This window comes from Rhinolophus sinicus, linkage group LG07, assembly GCF_036562045.2.
Source record: "Rhinolophus sinicus isolate RSC01 linkage group LG07, ASM3656204v1, whole genome shotgun sequence".
Taxonomy (NCBI): Eukaryota; Metazoa; Chordata; class Mammalia; order Chiroptera; family Rhinolophidae; genus Rhinolophus; species Rhinolophus sinicus.
The window spans coordinates 50,289,821-50,304,084 of record NC_133757.1 but is presented as its reverse complement, the minus strand read 5'-3'; the positions used below and the strand labels follow the sequence as shown (position 1 = coordinate 50,304,084).

The following is a 14,264-nucleotide window of genomic DNA, read 5'->3' as shown; positions in this document are numbered from 1 at the left end:
GGATAGAATCAGACTTGACATATCTTAACATTTTAGAATTTCTTTTGTCTTGCCTTGGCCTAGCAGGTTAACTGACCAAAGCAGTTTAAAGCCATGTGGATTTTGCCTACATAATAACACTAATGCAGTGTTTGAATGTTATGAAAATGACTTAGTTGGCTGAAATTTTTTAGATTTTAAAAAAGTACTATTTACTTTGCCATAGTGGTCAGAAGTTAATTTACATATGAGAAAACTTGTGGAAGTTTTTGGCTCTGAGTAGTAGAGTTCTATTATATCCCAACTTCCAAAATGAATTTGAGGTGATTTACAAAGATGTAGGAAAACAAAATAAAACGTGGAGGAGGGAAAACTAAGCACAGAAATGAAAAATAAAACAAAGGTAGAATCTTAACATAGCCACATATAGTAAAATAAAGAGCCATGGCCCCACCTGTCCCTGTAGGTCCCCTACCGGGTCGGGCCTGATGTGGATACTCAGCGCATGAATGACAATACTGGCTGTCTGGCTGAAAAACAGAAAAGATGAGACACTTCTTACAATGCAGTGTCTCCCAAAGGATAATATGTTAAGTTTACAAGGGAGAAAAATACTTGAAATTGGACAACACTGTATATGGCATCACCTGCCAATCCAGCTTTTTCAGCAGTATTGAAACACCTGTGACTACCATAATTGAACTGTAACTCTCAATATGAAACTCAGACATTTCAAAATCACCTCAAGAAATTTAAAAAATTTTAAGATATGCCTAAAATATTAAAATGGAGAATATCAATAATAGAGCTATCGTCATCTCGCTGGTGCTTCTGGAATAAAAACCACTCAGTTCCCTGTCAGAGCACTAGAATTGAGATTTCAGGAATTTTTTTCTGGTGAAGCCCCATGTTTTTGATCAGGGTCAGCACTACTTGTAAAGAGCAGGATAGTAAGTGTTTTATGTTTTGTGGTACATATTGCCATTGTTGGAACTACTCGACTCTGCTATTGTAGTGAAAAGCAGACGGCACAAAAATGAGTGTGCTGGCTCTGCCCTAATAAAACTTTATTTACAAAAACAGGTAGTAAGCCAAGTGGTCCGTGAACCATAGTTTGCTGAGTCCTACTATAGATGAGAACACCAAGGAACAGAGTGCTAGTCTGGCAGTGCCAGCCCAGGCCCCAGCTCTAGCGCTCTTAGTTACATTGAGCTACTAGCTCATCTCCCTTTTCATGACAGCAAATTGAAGAGAAATGGCTAAGGTAAGACATGTTTACTTACTGTTATGAACTGTGAAAAAAGAAACTGAAATGTTTGTTGTTGTTTTTTGCCCATGTTTTGGGTGAATCTTGCCTTAAACTAGGCCTCTTGAGGTCTGTTGGGTTAGTGTACCCCCTAAATTTATGTCCGCCTGGATCATGTGAATGCGGCTTTATTTGGAAATAGCATCTGTGCAGATGTAATCAAGTTAAGATAACTCATACTGGATTAAGGTGAGTTCTAAATTCAGTGACTGGTATCTTTATAAGAGGGATTCAGACACACAGGGAAGAAGGTCATGTAAAGATAGAGGCAGAATTAGAGTGATGCAGCTGCAAGCCAAGGAATTGCTGGCAACCACCAGAAGCTAGGAAGAGGCAAGAAAGGATTCTTCCCTAGGGTCTGTAGAGGGAACCTGGCTCTGCTTGACACCTTGATTTTGGACTTCTAAGCTCTGGAACAGAATAAATTTCTATTGTTTTAAGCTGCCCAGTTTGTGGTAATTTTTTACGGCAGCCTAGGAAACCAATACAGTGACCTATTCATTTATTATTCTCACTATTCTAGTGGGGAAAGATCCTATGGTGCTTTAGGCTGTAACAGGTCAAGAGTTATTTAGGAGTTGGGCTAAGTGGGCTGCAAACACCACCACCCTGAAAACTGGTAGAGATTGTGCAGCCCAATTCCTGGGCACTAAGTGTGGCCCCATTCACTTTCCAGGCTCTCCAAGCCCTGTTGCCACAAAGCAAAATGAGGTTGGGCTGAGCTCCTGGCCTACAATTGAGCAAGGTCAGTGCAGGACCTTGAATCTCCCAACCAGGTTTTTTCTATCACTTGGTTAAAAGTAAAGGGGCTAGTAAATGTACATGAAATGGTAAGGCAATGTCAGCATCTCAGACAACAACAAAATGAAATTCCTGACTCGCCCATCCACCAAGCAGTCCACATCATAATCGGATACTACTGTTGGTATAACTCCATGAGAGCAGCATTAGAGAATGAAGTTATGCTGATCTGATATGCACTGGGGTTTAACGTTTTGTTTTGTTTTCTTAGTCTCAGAAAGATCTAAACTTTACATTGTTTAGAATTTGTAATTTATGTATAAGGCATTTTGTGTGTGTTATGTGCTGCTGAGTCAGCTCCAACTCCTGGGGACCCTGTGAATGAGTGCTGTCCGCCATGCCCTGTCCTCTGCAGCCTGCTCAGCTCCTGTAGTCTCACGCCTATGCTCCTTTTATGGAGTCAGTCCATCTTATATGTGGTCTTCCTCTTTCCTGCTGCCTTCCATTTTTCCCAGCATTACTGTCTTTTCCAAAGAACCCTGCCATATGATGTGCCCGAAGTAGGACAGCTTCAGCTTTGTCATTTTTGCCTCCAGGGACGTTTCAGGCTTAATTTGCATTTTACCTTATTCTTTCTACACATTAAAAGAATGAATAGCAGAGACCAGTTAGCATTTCAACAAAATGTACTTAAAACACTATTTTTATTGTTAGAACCTCAATTTTTAAATTTAAAGTTCATTAAGCCACTATGTAAAGTCTAAGTCTACCAAACTAGTTTTTTTCTTTCCCTTCCCACTCTTCCCTCTGCCCCCCAACTGTCAGAATAGAGGAAATATGTCACTCTACCAAAAATGACTGAGTTGTGTTGGGCCTGGAGAAGAAGTCGGGTAAAAGGAGCCTCTCCTGGGGCTGCTGATGGGTAGGCTCATCTACCACCGCACTTCGAGCTCGATTGGTATTGCCATGGCTTTTCTGTGGAGACAGGGTTACAGAACAGGTAAAACAATTTGTACTGGGAGCCGTGCGTGTCCTATATCACCGCTTGCAGGTATGGTAACTGCAGGCCAAGCACCTCCAATTCCATTCTCAGAAATAGAATTCAGTACATAATTGTGACAAAGTATAAATGAAGACCCGAGCACAGATCCTGCAGAGTTACTGTCCGGGAAGTTTTATAAGCATGTGGGAAGGCCATAGGGAAGACATACCGTTTGTCTTTGTGGCCTCACGGGGCTCAGGTGTTCCACTGCAGCTGTGCCAATAGGTGGCAGCAGGTTATTTCGACTCAGGGGCATTGGCGAGGGAGAAGAGAGCGAGTCGGCCGCCACCAGGCTGCAGATCCCACAGGTGAACACCAAGCCATGAGAATAGTTACAAGAATACAAGCAAACTGATTAGAATCAAATAAATGAAGCAGGTGAGCTTAATGTCATGCACAGAAAGCCTAAAGCTGCCTAAGTTTTTAAGTAAAGAGCTCTCAAAGGATTTTGGAAAACTAGAGTTTCTGGTGTTTTCATAGTACTGTGTTTCCCTGAAAATAAGACCTAGCCGGGCAGTCAGCTCTAATGCGTCATTTGGAGCAAACATTAATATAAGACCCGGTTTTATTTTACTATAATATTATAAGATCTGGTACTAGACTTATCAGGGGAATCACTGCATAAATTCAATGGATATCTCTTGGGATACATTATAACAAGAAATTGAAAAATCAAAGTCAAGAAATAACATGCTGAGAGAGAAGTATAGTGACATGTGCTTAATTTAGAAGCTGAACTGAAAACAGTTACAGCCTTATACCCTTGATCATAGTTTTAGATATCAACCATCCTAAGATTTTCTTAATTATTTTTTTTCAGTTACAGTTGCCATTCAATATTATTTTATATTAGTTTCAGGTGTACAGAATAGTGGTTAGACATTTATATAATTTATGCAGTGATTCCCCTGATAAGTCTAGTACCCACCTGGCACTATATATATAGTTGTTGCAACATTATTGACTATATTCCCTGTGCTGTACTTTACATCCTTGTGACTAGTTTGTCATCCTAAGATGTTTTGTAAATCAACTAGTAAAAGAACTTTACTTAAAAAATTGGCTTCTGGGTTATTGTACAGTGGGGCTCAGAGTGTCTAGTGAATGAAGGGTGGGGAAAAAGGAAGATTATGTGTTGTCTTATTTCCTAAGAAGTGCTAAGGGATATTTTTTCTGGTATATAAACAACTTCTCTGAGGTTTACGAAGTTTTCATTGTCAATGGAATAAACAGTTCCCAATGGTACGGAAAAATATTCAAGGAGAATTAACTTATTTTGGGATGAATTTCACTGAGCATGTTCCCACTAAGGAAAATGTTTAATAAAATGCATAGCTCTTTTATTCCTTTGGTGTCACTGAAGTATTCTAGCCAACAGTATCTGTATTTAATTGAAATTTAAATTCATTTTTTTTCTGTATTGGATTTAAACCAGTGTGCAATCCATCATAAGAATATGTAATGATTAATTTCTAGGCATATATTTCAATGTTATATTTAAATTCATTTTCTATGTAAAATTCTTAATTAGCTTTAACACAGTTTCTAGAAATTCTACTTTTGAAACCTACGGTCGGGATCCTCTGAAAATTTCTTCCATAGGTCTTGGCGTTCCGGAGCGTGAATGGCTTGTGCTGATGGGATGGAGGGTACGTGGTGGGGGGTTGCGTCTCCTGGTGGGCTGCACTGTATATGACAGAGATGATGTACAAAGCTCCAGGGCTCGATGTGACCAATTTCGGGTTGAAAGGATGGAACTGGACCCAGGCCTTAGTAGCTTGTCATCAAGATCTCTAGTGTCCAAATCAGAAACCCATAGTGAAATCAAGATTGCTCTGTACCGGGAGACAGGCCTCAAAAGGGTAAAAAGCCTTAGACTATAAAATATATTCAAGGTAGAAAACAAAAGTAAAAACCATTCAGTAAGTAACCTGCTTTCCAGAAGTTATGTAATCTAGCTCAGGCATGGGAACGTGTCCTTAAAAGGACATCTCAGTCATACACATAATTTACTAGAATGGAGATGTGATAAATCAAGTCCCTCATTCACCTGCCATCCCAGTCACTTCTTCAGTTACCAGTGAAGGCTAAGCTGAAGGGTACCTTCTCTGAAGTACTTCCCAAAAGTTTGCCTCAGACTGAGATTCCTACCATATTTGAGGCATTCTTTTGTGCTGAAGGAATGTCGCCAGAAAGACCTAGTTGAAAGGCAAATATTGCTCAGTGGGAGGAGTGTGGCCCCAGCGTGGCTCCCATTCCAAAGATTAAAATGCTGAGCTCTTTGGACCCTGCAGGGGTAGAGGTTTGGGTTCCCTGGAAAACTGGGAGCAGCAAAGAGTCTCGAACCCTGGGCTGCTGGGGCAGTAGGATCACAGGAGGTCCTCATTTGCGTAAACAGCTGTGAAATAGAATTGATGTGCGCACTCTGATAAATCAACCACCTTGCCCAAACAGTAGCTTAAACTCTACCCTACAGCTTCAGGGGTTTTCTTGGTTTTGTTTTTTAAGCAGAATGAGAGAATGTCTGGCTCTATTGTAAGGCACCTAAGAGGCAGTATTTGCACCATGAAATGGAGGGAAAATGAAAGCATAAAGCTCTGCCATGGGCTCTTTGGCTTTCAGCAAGTTCCTCAACCTTTCAGGACAGGTTGGTGTCCTTGGGTGCAAAATATACGTCAGTGTTTGGAGAACTTGGAAGGGAAAGTGCCCATCAAGGAACAGGGTTATGCCTTGAGCATTACGAGATCTTTCTGGTCTTCCCGCCTCATTCACTTACGCATTTTCTTTACTTATAGAAGGTTTTGGCCTTAGCTACTCTATGCTAATCTTTATTTTGCCCTCTGGACTACTCATTCATAATTCTGGATTCACCCCTAGCCAAATAACTTCTAGATCAACTGCCAAATCTGACCTCTTCCATATTTCCCACAAGATGGCCCATCATTGTAAACGCAACACACCCCAAACCAAGCTCATCTTCCCCCTGCCCCAAAACGCTTCCCTTGAGTTTGAAATCTCAGAGTTGACTGTTATTCCTCCATTTTTATAGAATTTGATTTATTTTATATCTCCTAATATATTTCATTCCTTTCTCATCCTGTGCTACAACTTGAGTGCAGATCCTTAGAAGCTCATGCTTGAATTCCTGCATTAGATTCCTCACCTTCAGTTCCTCCTGTTTCATTCCAATCTATGCTCTACTGCTGTGAAATCCGTCTTTCAACTTCCTGATCTAAATATATGTGCTCCCCAGCTGAAACTCATGTTGCTGGTGGGAATGTAAAATGGTACAATTACTTTGGAAAACTGGATGGCAGTTTCACATCTAGATAATGATCCAAGAAAATGAGACCATTGGTCCACAAAAAAGACCTGTGCAAAAATATGTATCATGGCTTTATGCATAACTGCCCTAGCCTGGAAGCAGACTAAGTGTTCATTAACAGAAGAATGGGTAAACAAATTGTATATGCTTAGAATAGAATGCTACTTGGCAATAAGAGAAGGTAACATGCAACAACATGAATGGATCTCAGAAACATGGCATTCAGTACCCTCCACAGTCTGGTCCCAACCTTCATTAATTTCATAGTCTCTTTCCCACTAATCAGACCATGGTCTATTTTAATTCTAAAAGATTGTCAATAATCTTTAGTTGGAAGCATTAAAGTTCTGACCTATCTCCTATCCTACCACAGCAAAACAGGTCTTTCTCTTCTAAATACTTTGCATTTTCCTGTCTCCAAACCGTTTCCCACACCATTTCTCCTACCTAGAGTAGCCTTGCTGCTCTTCTCCTTAGATGTTTTCACTCCCTACATGTCTGTGATTGCTTGGTAGCTACTCAATACATGCATATTAATTGACTTTCCTTTTATTTCTCAGTGATCTACTTCATTTATTCGATTAAAATTTTATACTTCTTACAGGAGTTTGTCCATTAGGGAGAGATTTCTTGGCTGTAGAGGCATCCCATGAACCAAGAGACCATTCATATTTGGCTGATGACCACTTGCTGCTTGACAGAAACTCATCTACATGTTAAAAGAAGACGTTATTCATTATTGCTTGGTGATACCTGCTTAGTTTCCCAACTTTGCCAAAAGTCATTATTTCCAAATTAAGTCATTTATACATTTTTCTCCTATGCCTTAACTTTTGTAGTATCTTGGCCAATAGCTCAGCTGGGGCCTCAAGTTCAGTGTCAAGATGACAGGGTCATAGTCCTTTCCTCTCCTTTCCTAAATGACAGCAGGTGGGGGAAGCCTGATCAACCTAGATGAAAGCACTTAGCCACTGTCATAGGGGAGACAGGACCTTTATTATTGTTTGCATTAGAAAAGAAACCCTAAAAACAACAACAACAACAAAAATTAATCTCTTTTACCATCACACAGTCCTACATTCTACACAAACTAATCCTTTCTCCTTCACTACCGCTGGAGTAGTCAGCTCTCAGTGGTAACCTAACTTCCGAATACTGTTTATTAGAAGGAGTTAATTTTGTTCTAATGTTAGCAGGATTTCATCTTACTTGCACTGACATACTACCTCAGAGTCCTGTTTCTTTTCTCTCTCAGATCATCATTTTGGCCATCTCCTTTACCATGCATTTTCCTCTGACTTTCTCTGAAGAAATGTTTGGATTAATACTTCTTCCTTTTATCATTAACAACCAGAACCATTTAAGTTAACTAACTGTTCAGGGCCTAGGTTTTGTACATCATAGCCAAACCAGTTCAACATGTCAAGTTTTTTATTACAACCAAAGGAACATTAGTTCACCTAGTTCATCCTTTAATATGATAAGGTATGGGCCTTGCTGATTGTATTTTTAGAAAACCTTTGTATAAATCCAGCTGTACGCTATCTGGCCAGTGTACCAACAAAGCAAATACTAGGTCTGGTAGTAAAACTCAGATGATGAGCATGACCCAAGGATTAGAGTCCCTTTTCTTTTTCTCCCTCCCCACTACACTCCAACCCCCAAGTCTTGTCACAGGTAATACTGGGAAACTATCATGTAGGAACTGGTACTACATAAGTCATTACACAGGGATGAGACCAGGCTCATCAGTCTTCTGCAAAAAATAACCAGCTTTATGCTTGTCCATAGATTAATTGAGACCGTTTCTCCTCTGTCCTGTAAAATTGCCTTTTACACCTGGGTTATGAGTACTGAACATCCAAAAGGCAAAAATGTCAACAGATTCAAATATTAAAAAAACAAAAACCAGGGAGGCAGAGATAAAAGAAAAAAGAAGGAAGGAGTCAAAAAGAAATTTAAAGGACGGAATGTCAAGACCATAAAAAATCTGAGATTTGGTCCCTCTTTTCATCATATCCTTCATTCTTCCCAGAATAGAATTAGGCTGACCACATAGTTGATTCTAGATTACACAGCTTATAGATGCCTTTTCAAAAGAGCTCACTGAGAAGAACTGACCAAACCTAATTTGCTATTAATTTTTTAAATATGTCAATACATAGAGTAACAGGCTTTTTGTGACAAAACACATAACAACAACAAAATACAGTCAAATAATACAAGTAAGAGAAATAATAGTGAGCAAATTTCCTTTGGCAAGAACAGCCCTAGGTCCTCCCATATATTCCCCTGTGGGCCTTACCGGATTTGAGGTGATGGACAGCACCTTAGACTGTGGCACTCGAGGTAAGATCAAAGGTTGTGGTTCACTCGGCACACAGGGGCTTCCTGAAGCTGATCTGGTGATTTCAACATTACTCTCATCATCTGAGCAAAGGAACAGAATCTGTTACCCATGAATATCTCCAGACCCACAGCAACAGTATTGTGACAGAAAATCTCCCCTGAGAATTCATCGTCTCAAGCAAGGCTTCAGTCATCTTTGCAGCCCAGTTTCATACCATATGCATGGTTCAAAAATACCCCAGAAACCAAGAATTTTATTTAAAGCGGTTTCCCAGGTCGGCAGTGCCTGTTGATAGCTGACAGGAGGAAAAGCAAGGATCTCTAGAGAGAAGCTGTGCAACAGAATATCTGCAGTTTATGGAAATGTTCTACATATGCGTTGTCCAGTATAGTGGCCTCTCGCCACGTGGCTCTAGAACACTTAAAATTTGGTTAGTCTGACTGAGGAACAGAATTTTTAATTTAATTTTAATAAATAGCCACATGTGACTACTATAATGGACAATGTAGCTCTAGGGGGGACCTTCAGATTGTTAATCCAGGCCTCAAAGAATTCCCATGCGTAAAATTCCAAGATCCAAACCCACTGTTAAAAATCACATGATGCTACAAGGAAACAATGAGAAAGAACAAGCAGAAACAACATAATTAGGTCAGCAAAGACTAAAGAAAGTGGAATTAATCAGGTTCAAAATGTAAACAAATGCTACAGTTGAAAATATGAGTAAAGAGTAAGACAAAAATAAGTAGATTTGTAAAAACAAAACTACAGGGCCAGCCGGTGGTTCAGGCAGTTAGAGCTCCACGGTCCTAACTCCGAAGGCTGCCGGTTCGATTCCCACATGGGCCAGTAGGCTCTCAATCACAAGGTTGCCAGTTCAATTCCTCGAGTCCCGCAAGGGATGGTGGGCAGTGCCCCCTGCAAGTAAGATTGAACACAGCACCTTGAGCTAAGCTGCCTCCCAGATGGCTCAGTTGGTTGGAGCCGGGATCTCAACCACAAGGTTGCCAGTTCGATTCCTCAAATCCCACAAGGGATGGTGGGTAGCACCCCCTGCAACTAAAGATTGAAGATGGCACCTTGAGCTGAGCTACCACTGAGCTCCCAGATGGCTCAGTTGGTTGGAGCGCATCCTCTCAACCACAAAGGTTGCTGGTTTGAGTCCTGCAAGGGATGTTGCAACTAGCAACGGCAACTGGACCTGGAGCTGAGCTGCACCTTCCACAACTAAGACTGAAAGGACAACAACTTAAAGCTGAATTAAGATTGAAAGGACACCAACATGACTTGGGGGAAAAAAAAAACCTATGAAAGAGAGCAAAAATTAGTAGATTAGATCCTGCTGAAGACACTTAATGAACTTGAAGAAAAGGGCTGAAGAAATTATCCTGAATTTGGTCCAGAGGAACAGAGTTGGGAAATATGAACTATACACTAAACAAGGTGAATTTTGCTATATGTAAATTATACCTTACTTTTTAAAATGGAGAAGTAAAACCACACGGAAAACATTCTTTTACACGTTGACAAAAAATTGATCAGTAACTATTGAGGTTGTAAGCACAGGGACTTGTGTACTGTTAGTGGATATATATAACTGGTACAATCACTTGGGCAATTTGGCATTATCTAGTGAAACTGAAGATGCATTTCCCTGTGAGCCCTAGAGGAACTCTTGCACATGGATACCAGGAGGACTGTTCAAGAATGTTCATAGCTTCATTAATCATAATCGCAAAACAAATGGATTTTGGCATTTCTAAAACACTGGGATTTTAGCACTCCTCACCAGCAATTTTGGCTCCAAAACTGAACTCAAGGAATCATGTTTCTGAGTAAAACTAATAACTCTTGGTCATCATTGTTTCTAAATCACTTCCATCATCATTTTGTTTATTGTTGTTTCTTTCATTGAAGGTATTTCTTTTCTCAACAAAAATGTCCAGTGAAGCTTGTTTGCCCATTAGCAAATAAGGATTAAAAATAATTTTGAGATAAATATTCCTCCATAATTTAGATTTTTAAACTGGTCTGAATAAAAGTTAAAATGATTGTAAAAATAAATTATAAAAATAAGTGATTACATATACTCAGACTTTTATATACTTTTGGGTTATAGTTAACAAATCTTAAAATACCACAAGTTGTCACATGGTCCTATTGTATATGTGACTAGCATACAGGTTGGCTTTTTCCCTCCCTTAGGGGTAGAAAAAGTTGTTGTGATAGTAGAGATAGGTTTGTACCAGCACCTGCAGGTTGGCCCTAACAACAAACAACTACCCAACTGGTCCACACCAAAGCCAAAAATTCAAGAGTTCTTTTTCCATAAGGTGTTATTTTTAAAAAGTAATGGTAATAGCGAACATTTATTGTGTTCTTATATATTCTGGGAACTACTTTTATTTCCATGTAACTCATTTATACCTTAACCATTTGAGATAGGTATTAGTATTATACTTATTTTATAAAGAAACTGAGGCACCGTGAGGTTAAGCAACTTGCATAGGATATAAAGTTTGTGTCAGAGCCAGTGGTTGAACCCAGGTTGTCTGGTAACAAACTGCTTTTAACCATCACACTACATGGCTTGTCATGGGGATGACATTTTAGAACTGGTTGGCAAACTGTGGCCCGTGGGCCAAATAGGACCCATTACTTTTTAAAAAATATCTTATTGTAGCAAAATATATATAACATAAAATTTACTATTTTATCCATTTTAAAGTGTATATTCAGTGGCACTAAGTACATGCGTGGTGTTACGCAACTATCACCTCTGTCCAGTTTCATAACTTTTTCATCACCCCAAAGGGAACCCTCATGCCCATTACCACCATCTGTTTTTGTAACAGTCGTTTGTATATTCTCATTGTTGTATAGTCCTCCATTGTATGAATATATCACATTCTACAGCTGACTATCTGGGTAGTTTCCAGTTTGTTTTCCAGCACCTAGTGTTATTATGGACCTTCTTATGTATGTCTTTTGGGGAACATACATACTGAGTTCATGGGCGTGTCCACAGCTACTCACGTATTGCTTATGGCTGCTTTCAAGGGCAGAATCAAGTCATTGCAACAGAGACTGGATGGCTGGCAAAGACTAAAATATTTGCTGCCTGGCTCTTTATGCACCAAGTTTGCTGTTTTGATGCATTTCGGTGAACACACTAAACCAGTTAGTTAGAGATTCTCCAGCTCCATTTCAAGATCAATGTTTTTGGTTTTAGACTAAATCACAATTACAATATAATGAAATAACCTAAATTTATGTATGCACAGAAAAATAAACTAGAAGGATGTTAATTCACAGCGCAACATTGGTAAATTGTGAAAGGTGAAATTGAAGTTTTCTCTGATACCTCAGTGGATGATACTGAAAACTGAGGGAGTTCCTTTATCACCAGGGTTTATTGTGGGAGTTTGGATGATTCTGGACTTTACCATTTGTCCTCTATCTCCAAAACCTTAACCTCACTTAATATAAATCAGTTAGTTTTTAAAGGGTTTTAGTCCTATTCTCCAATACCAGCTTTAAAAGAGAACATGCATACAACAGAGTGGCTTAAAACAAAACCATGTAGACATTATCAACTGTGGCAAACGTAAGGCAACTGGAACTCCCATATGATAGTAGAGAAAGTGTAAATAGGTGCAGCCAGTTTGGAAAAAATTATGGCAGTATACACCAAAGCTGGAATAGCATATCACAGTACCCAGCAATGCTACTATTCTGTAACCAGTACATACGTTCACCAAAAGACATATACAAGAATGTTCATAATAGCACTATACACAGGAAAACCCAAACCGGAAATTACCCAAATGTCCACCAACAGTAGAATGTGATATAGTCATACAATAGAAAACTGTAACAATGAAAATAAATTACCATTACAAACAAAGCAGTTGACTCGAACATACCTAAAGCTAGGAAAGAGAACCAACTGAAAGAAAGAAGGAACAATGCCTGCTGCTTACACGAGACCAAGAATAGTGCCTGCTCCCACTAGCCATACTAGAAAAACTCATAATTCCTGGGGCATTGAACAGCATACTCAGGAAGATCTTGCCTTAGTAGCTGGTAAATAATTCGCTCTAGACTGAATATTGCTCCAGCCTGCCTAACAAGTCATAAAAGCAAGACCTGAAAGGATCAGATATTTTCCAAGTAACTGCATCCCAGAAAAAGACCTAGAAAATATATGTGAATAAAAAAAATATTCAACCCCCAGTAGGATAAAATTCACAATGTCTAGCACCCAAAGATTACCAGGCAGGAAAACATAACTCACAATGAGAAGAATATCAATCATTGAAACCAACTCAGAATTCACACAGATGTTTGAGTTATTCCACGTTTTCAAAAAATTAGCAACATGGGAGATAGCAAGTCACCCAAATTGTATTTCATAGAAAACAATGAGTAGAAATATACATTGGATGAGCTTAACAGTGGAGTCAACATTGCAGAAGAAAAGATGAATGAATGAACTCAAAGGCACAACAATAGAAACTATCCAAAATGAAATACACAGAGACAAAAATCGAAAAAAATTAGAGTATCTGGGGGACAAGTGGTCAAATGGACTATTGTATGAGTAACTGGAGTTCTGCGGATTGGTGGGGGGACGGAAAAATACCTGAAGACATAATGGCTGAAAACTTTTCAAACAAAACAATAAATGTGCATCTCCAAATAACAAACTCCAAGAAGTAACATGAAGAAAATTGCATCAAGGCACATCATATTAAGATTGCTCAAAACCAGTGATAAAATCATAAAAGCAGCCAGAGAACAAAAAGACATGTACACAGGAACAAAGAAAAGGATGACATCAGATTTCTTGTCAGAAAATGCAAGTTAGAATATAGTGGAAAACATCTTTAAAGTACTGAGAGAAAATTCCATACCCTGCAAAATTATCTTGAAAAAAAAGCAAAATAAAGAAAGTTTCATATCTACAAAAGGAAGAATTCATCCCCAACAGACCCACATACAAGAAATGTTAGAGGACATCCTTCAAGTTGGAAAAATTAAAAAAAAAAATGTTTTTAATGAGAGAAAATTCACATAAAAAATTCACCATTTTTAACTATTTTATAGTATACAATTAGTTTTTTTTAAAAGAATTATATTTACAATGTTGTGCAACCACCACCACTATTTAATTCAGAAAATTTCCATCACTCTAAAATCACTAAACTACTTTCTGTCTCTATGGACCCGCCTGTTCTGGACATTTCATTTTAATGGAATCATATATGTCCTTTTGTGTCTGGCCTCTTTCACTTAGCATAATATTTTCAAGTGTCATTCATGTTGTAGCATGCATCACTACTTAATTCCTTTTTTATGGATGAATAATATTCCATTGCATGGTCTATTAGTTACTCAGGCTGCCATAACAAAATACCACAGACTGGATAGCTTAAACAACAGAAGTCCATTTTCTCACAGTTATGTATGCTAGCAGTCCAAGATGAAGGTCCTGTCAGGGTTAGTTTGTGGTGAGACC

The 14,264-nt window shown here is 39.0% G+C and overlaps 1 protein-coding gene across 6 annotated transcripts in view; it reads right to left on the bottom strand.

Annotated features, from left to right (window-relative positions):
• FAM149B1 (family with sequence similarity 149 member B1) overlaps window positions 1-14,264 on the bottom strand; it is a 46,938-nt gene that overhangs the window by 1,048 nt on the left and 31,626 nt on the right. For 5 of the 6 annotated variants that reach the window (XM_074339579.1, XM_019745874.2, XM_019745870.2 and 2 more), the window contains 6 exons: window positions 8,699-8,823; window positions 6,996-7,102; window positions 4,640-4,861; window positions 3,238-3,361; window positions 2,876-3,001; window positions 434-509 (listed from right to left, as the gene is read on the bottom strand). In XM_074339579.1, coding sequence (XP_074195680.1) covers window positions 434-509; window positions 2,876-3,001; window positions 3,238-3,361; window positions 4,640-4,861; window positions 6,996-7,102; window positions 8,699-8,823 — 780 coding nt within the window. The remainder of the gene's footprint in view (window positions 1-433; window positions 510-2,875; window positions 3,002-3,237; window positions 3,362-4,639; window positions 4,862-6,995; window positions 7,103-8,698; window positions 8,824-14,264) is intronic. The other variant, XM_019745872.2, reaches the window with a different exon arrangement.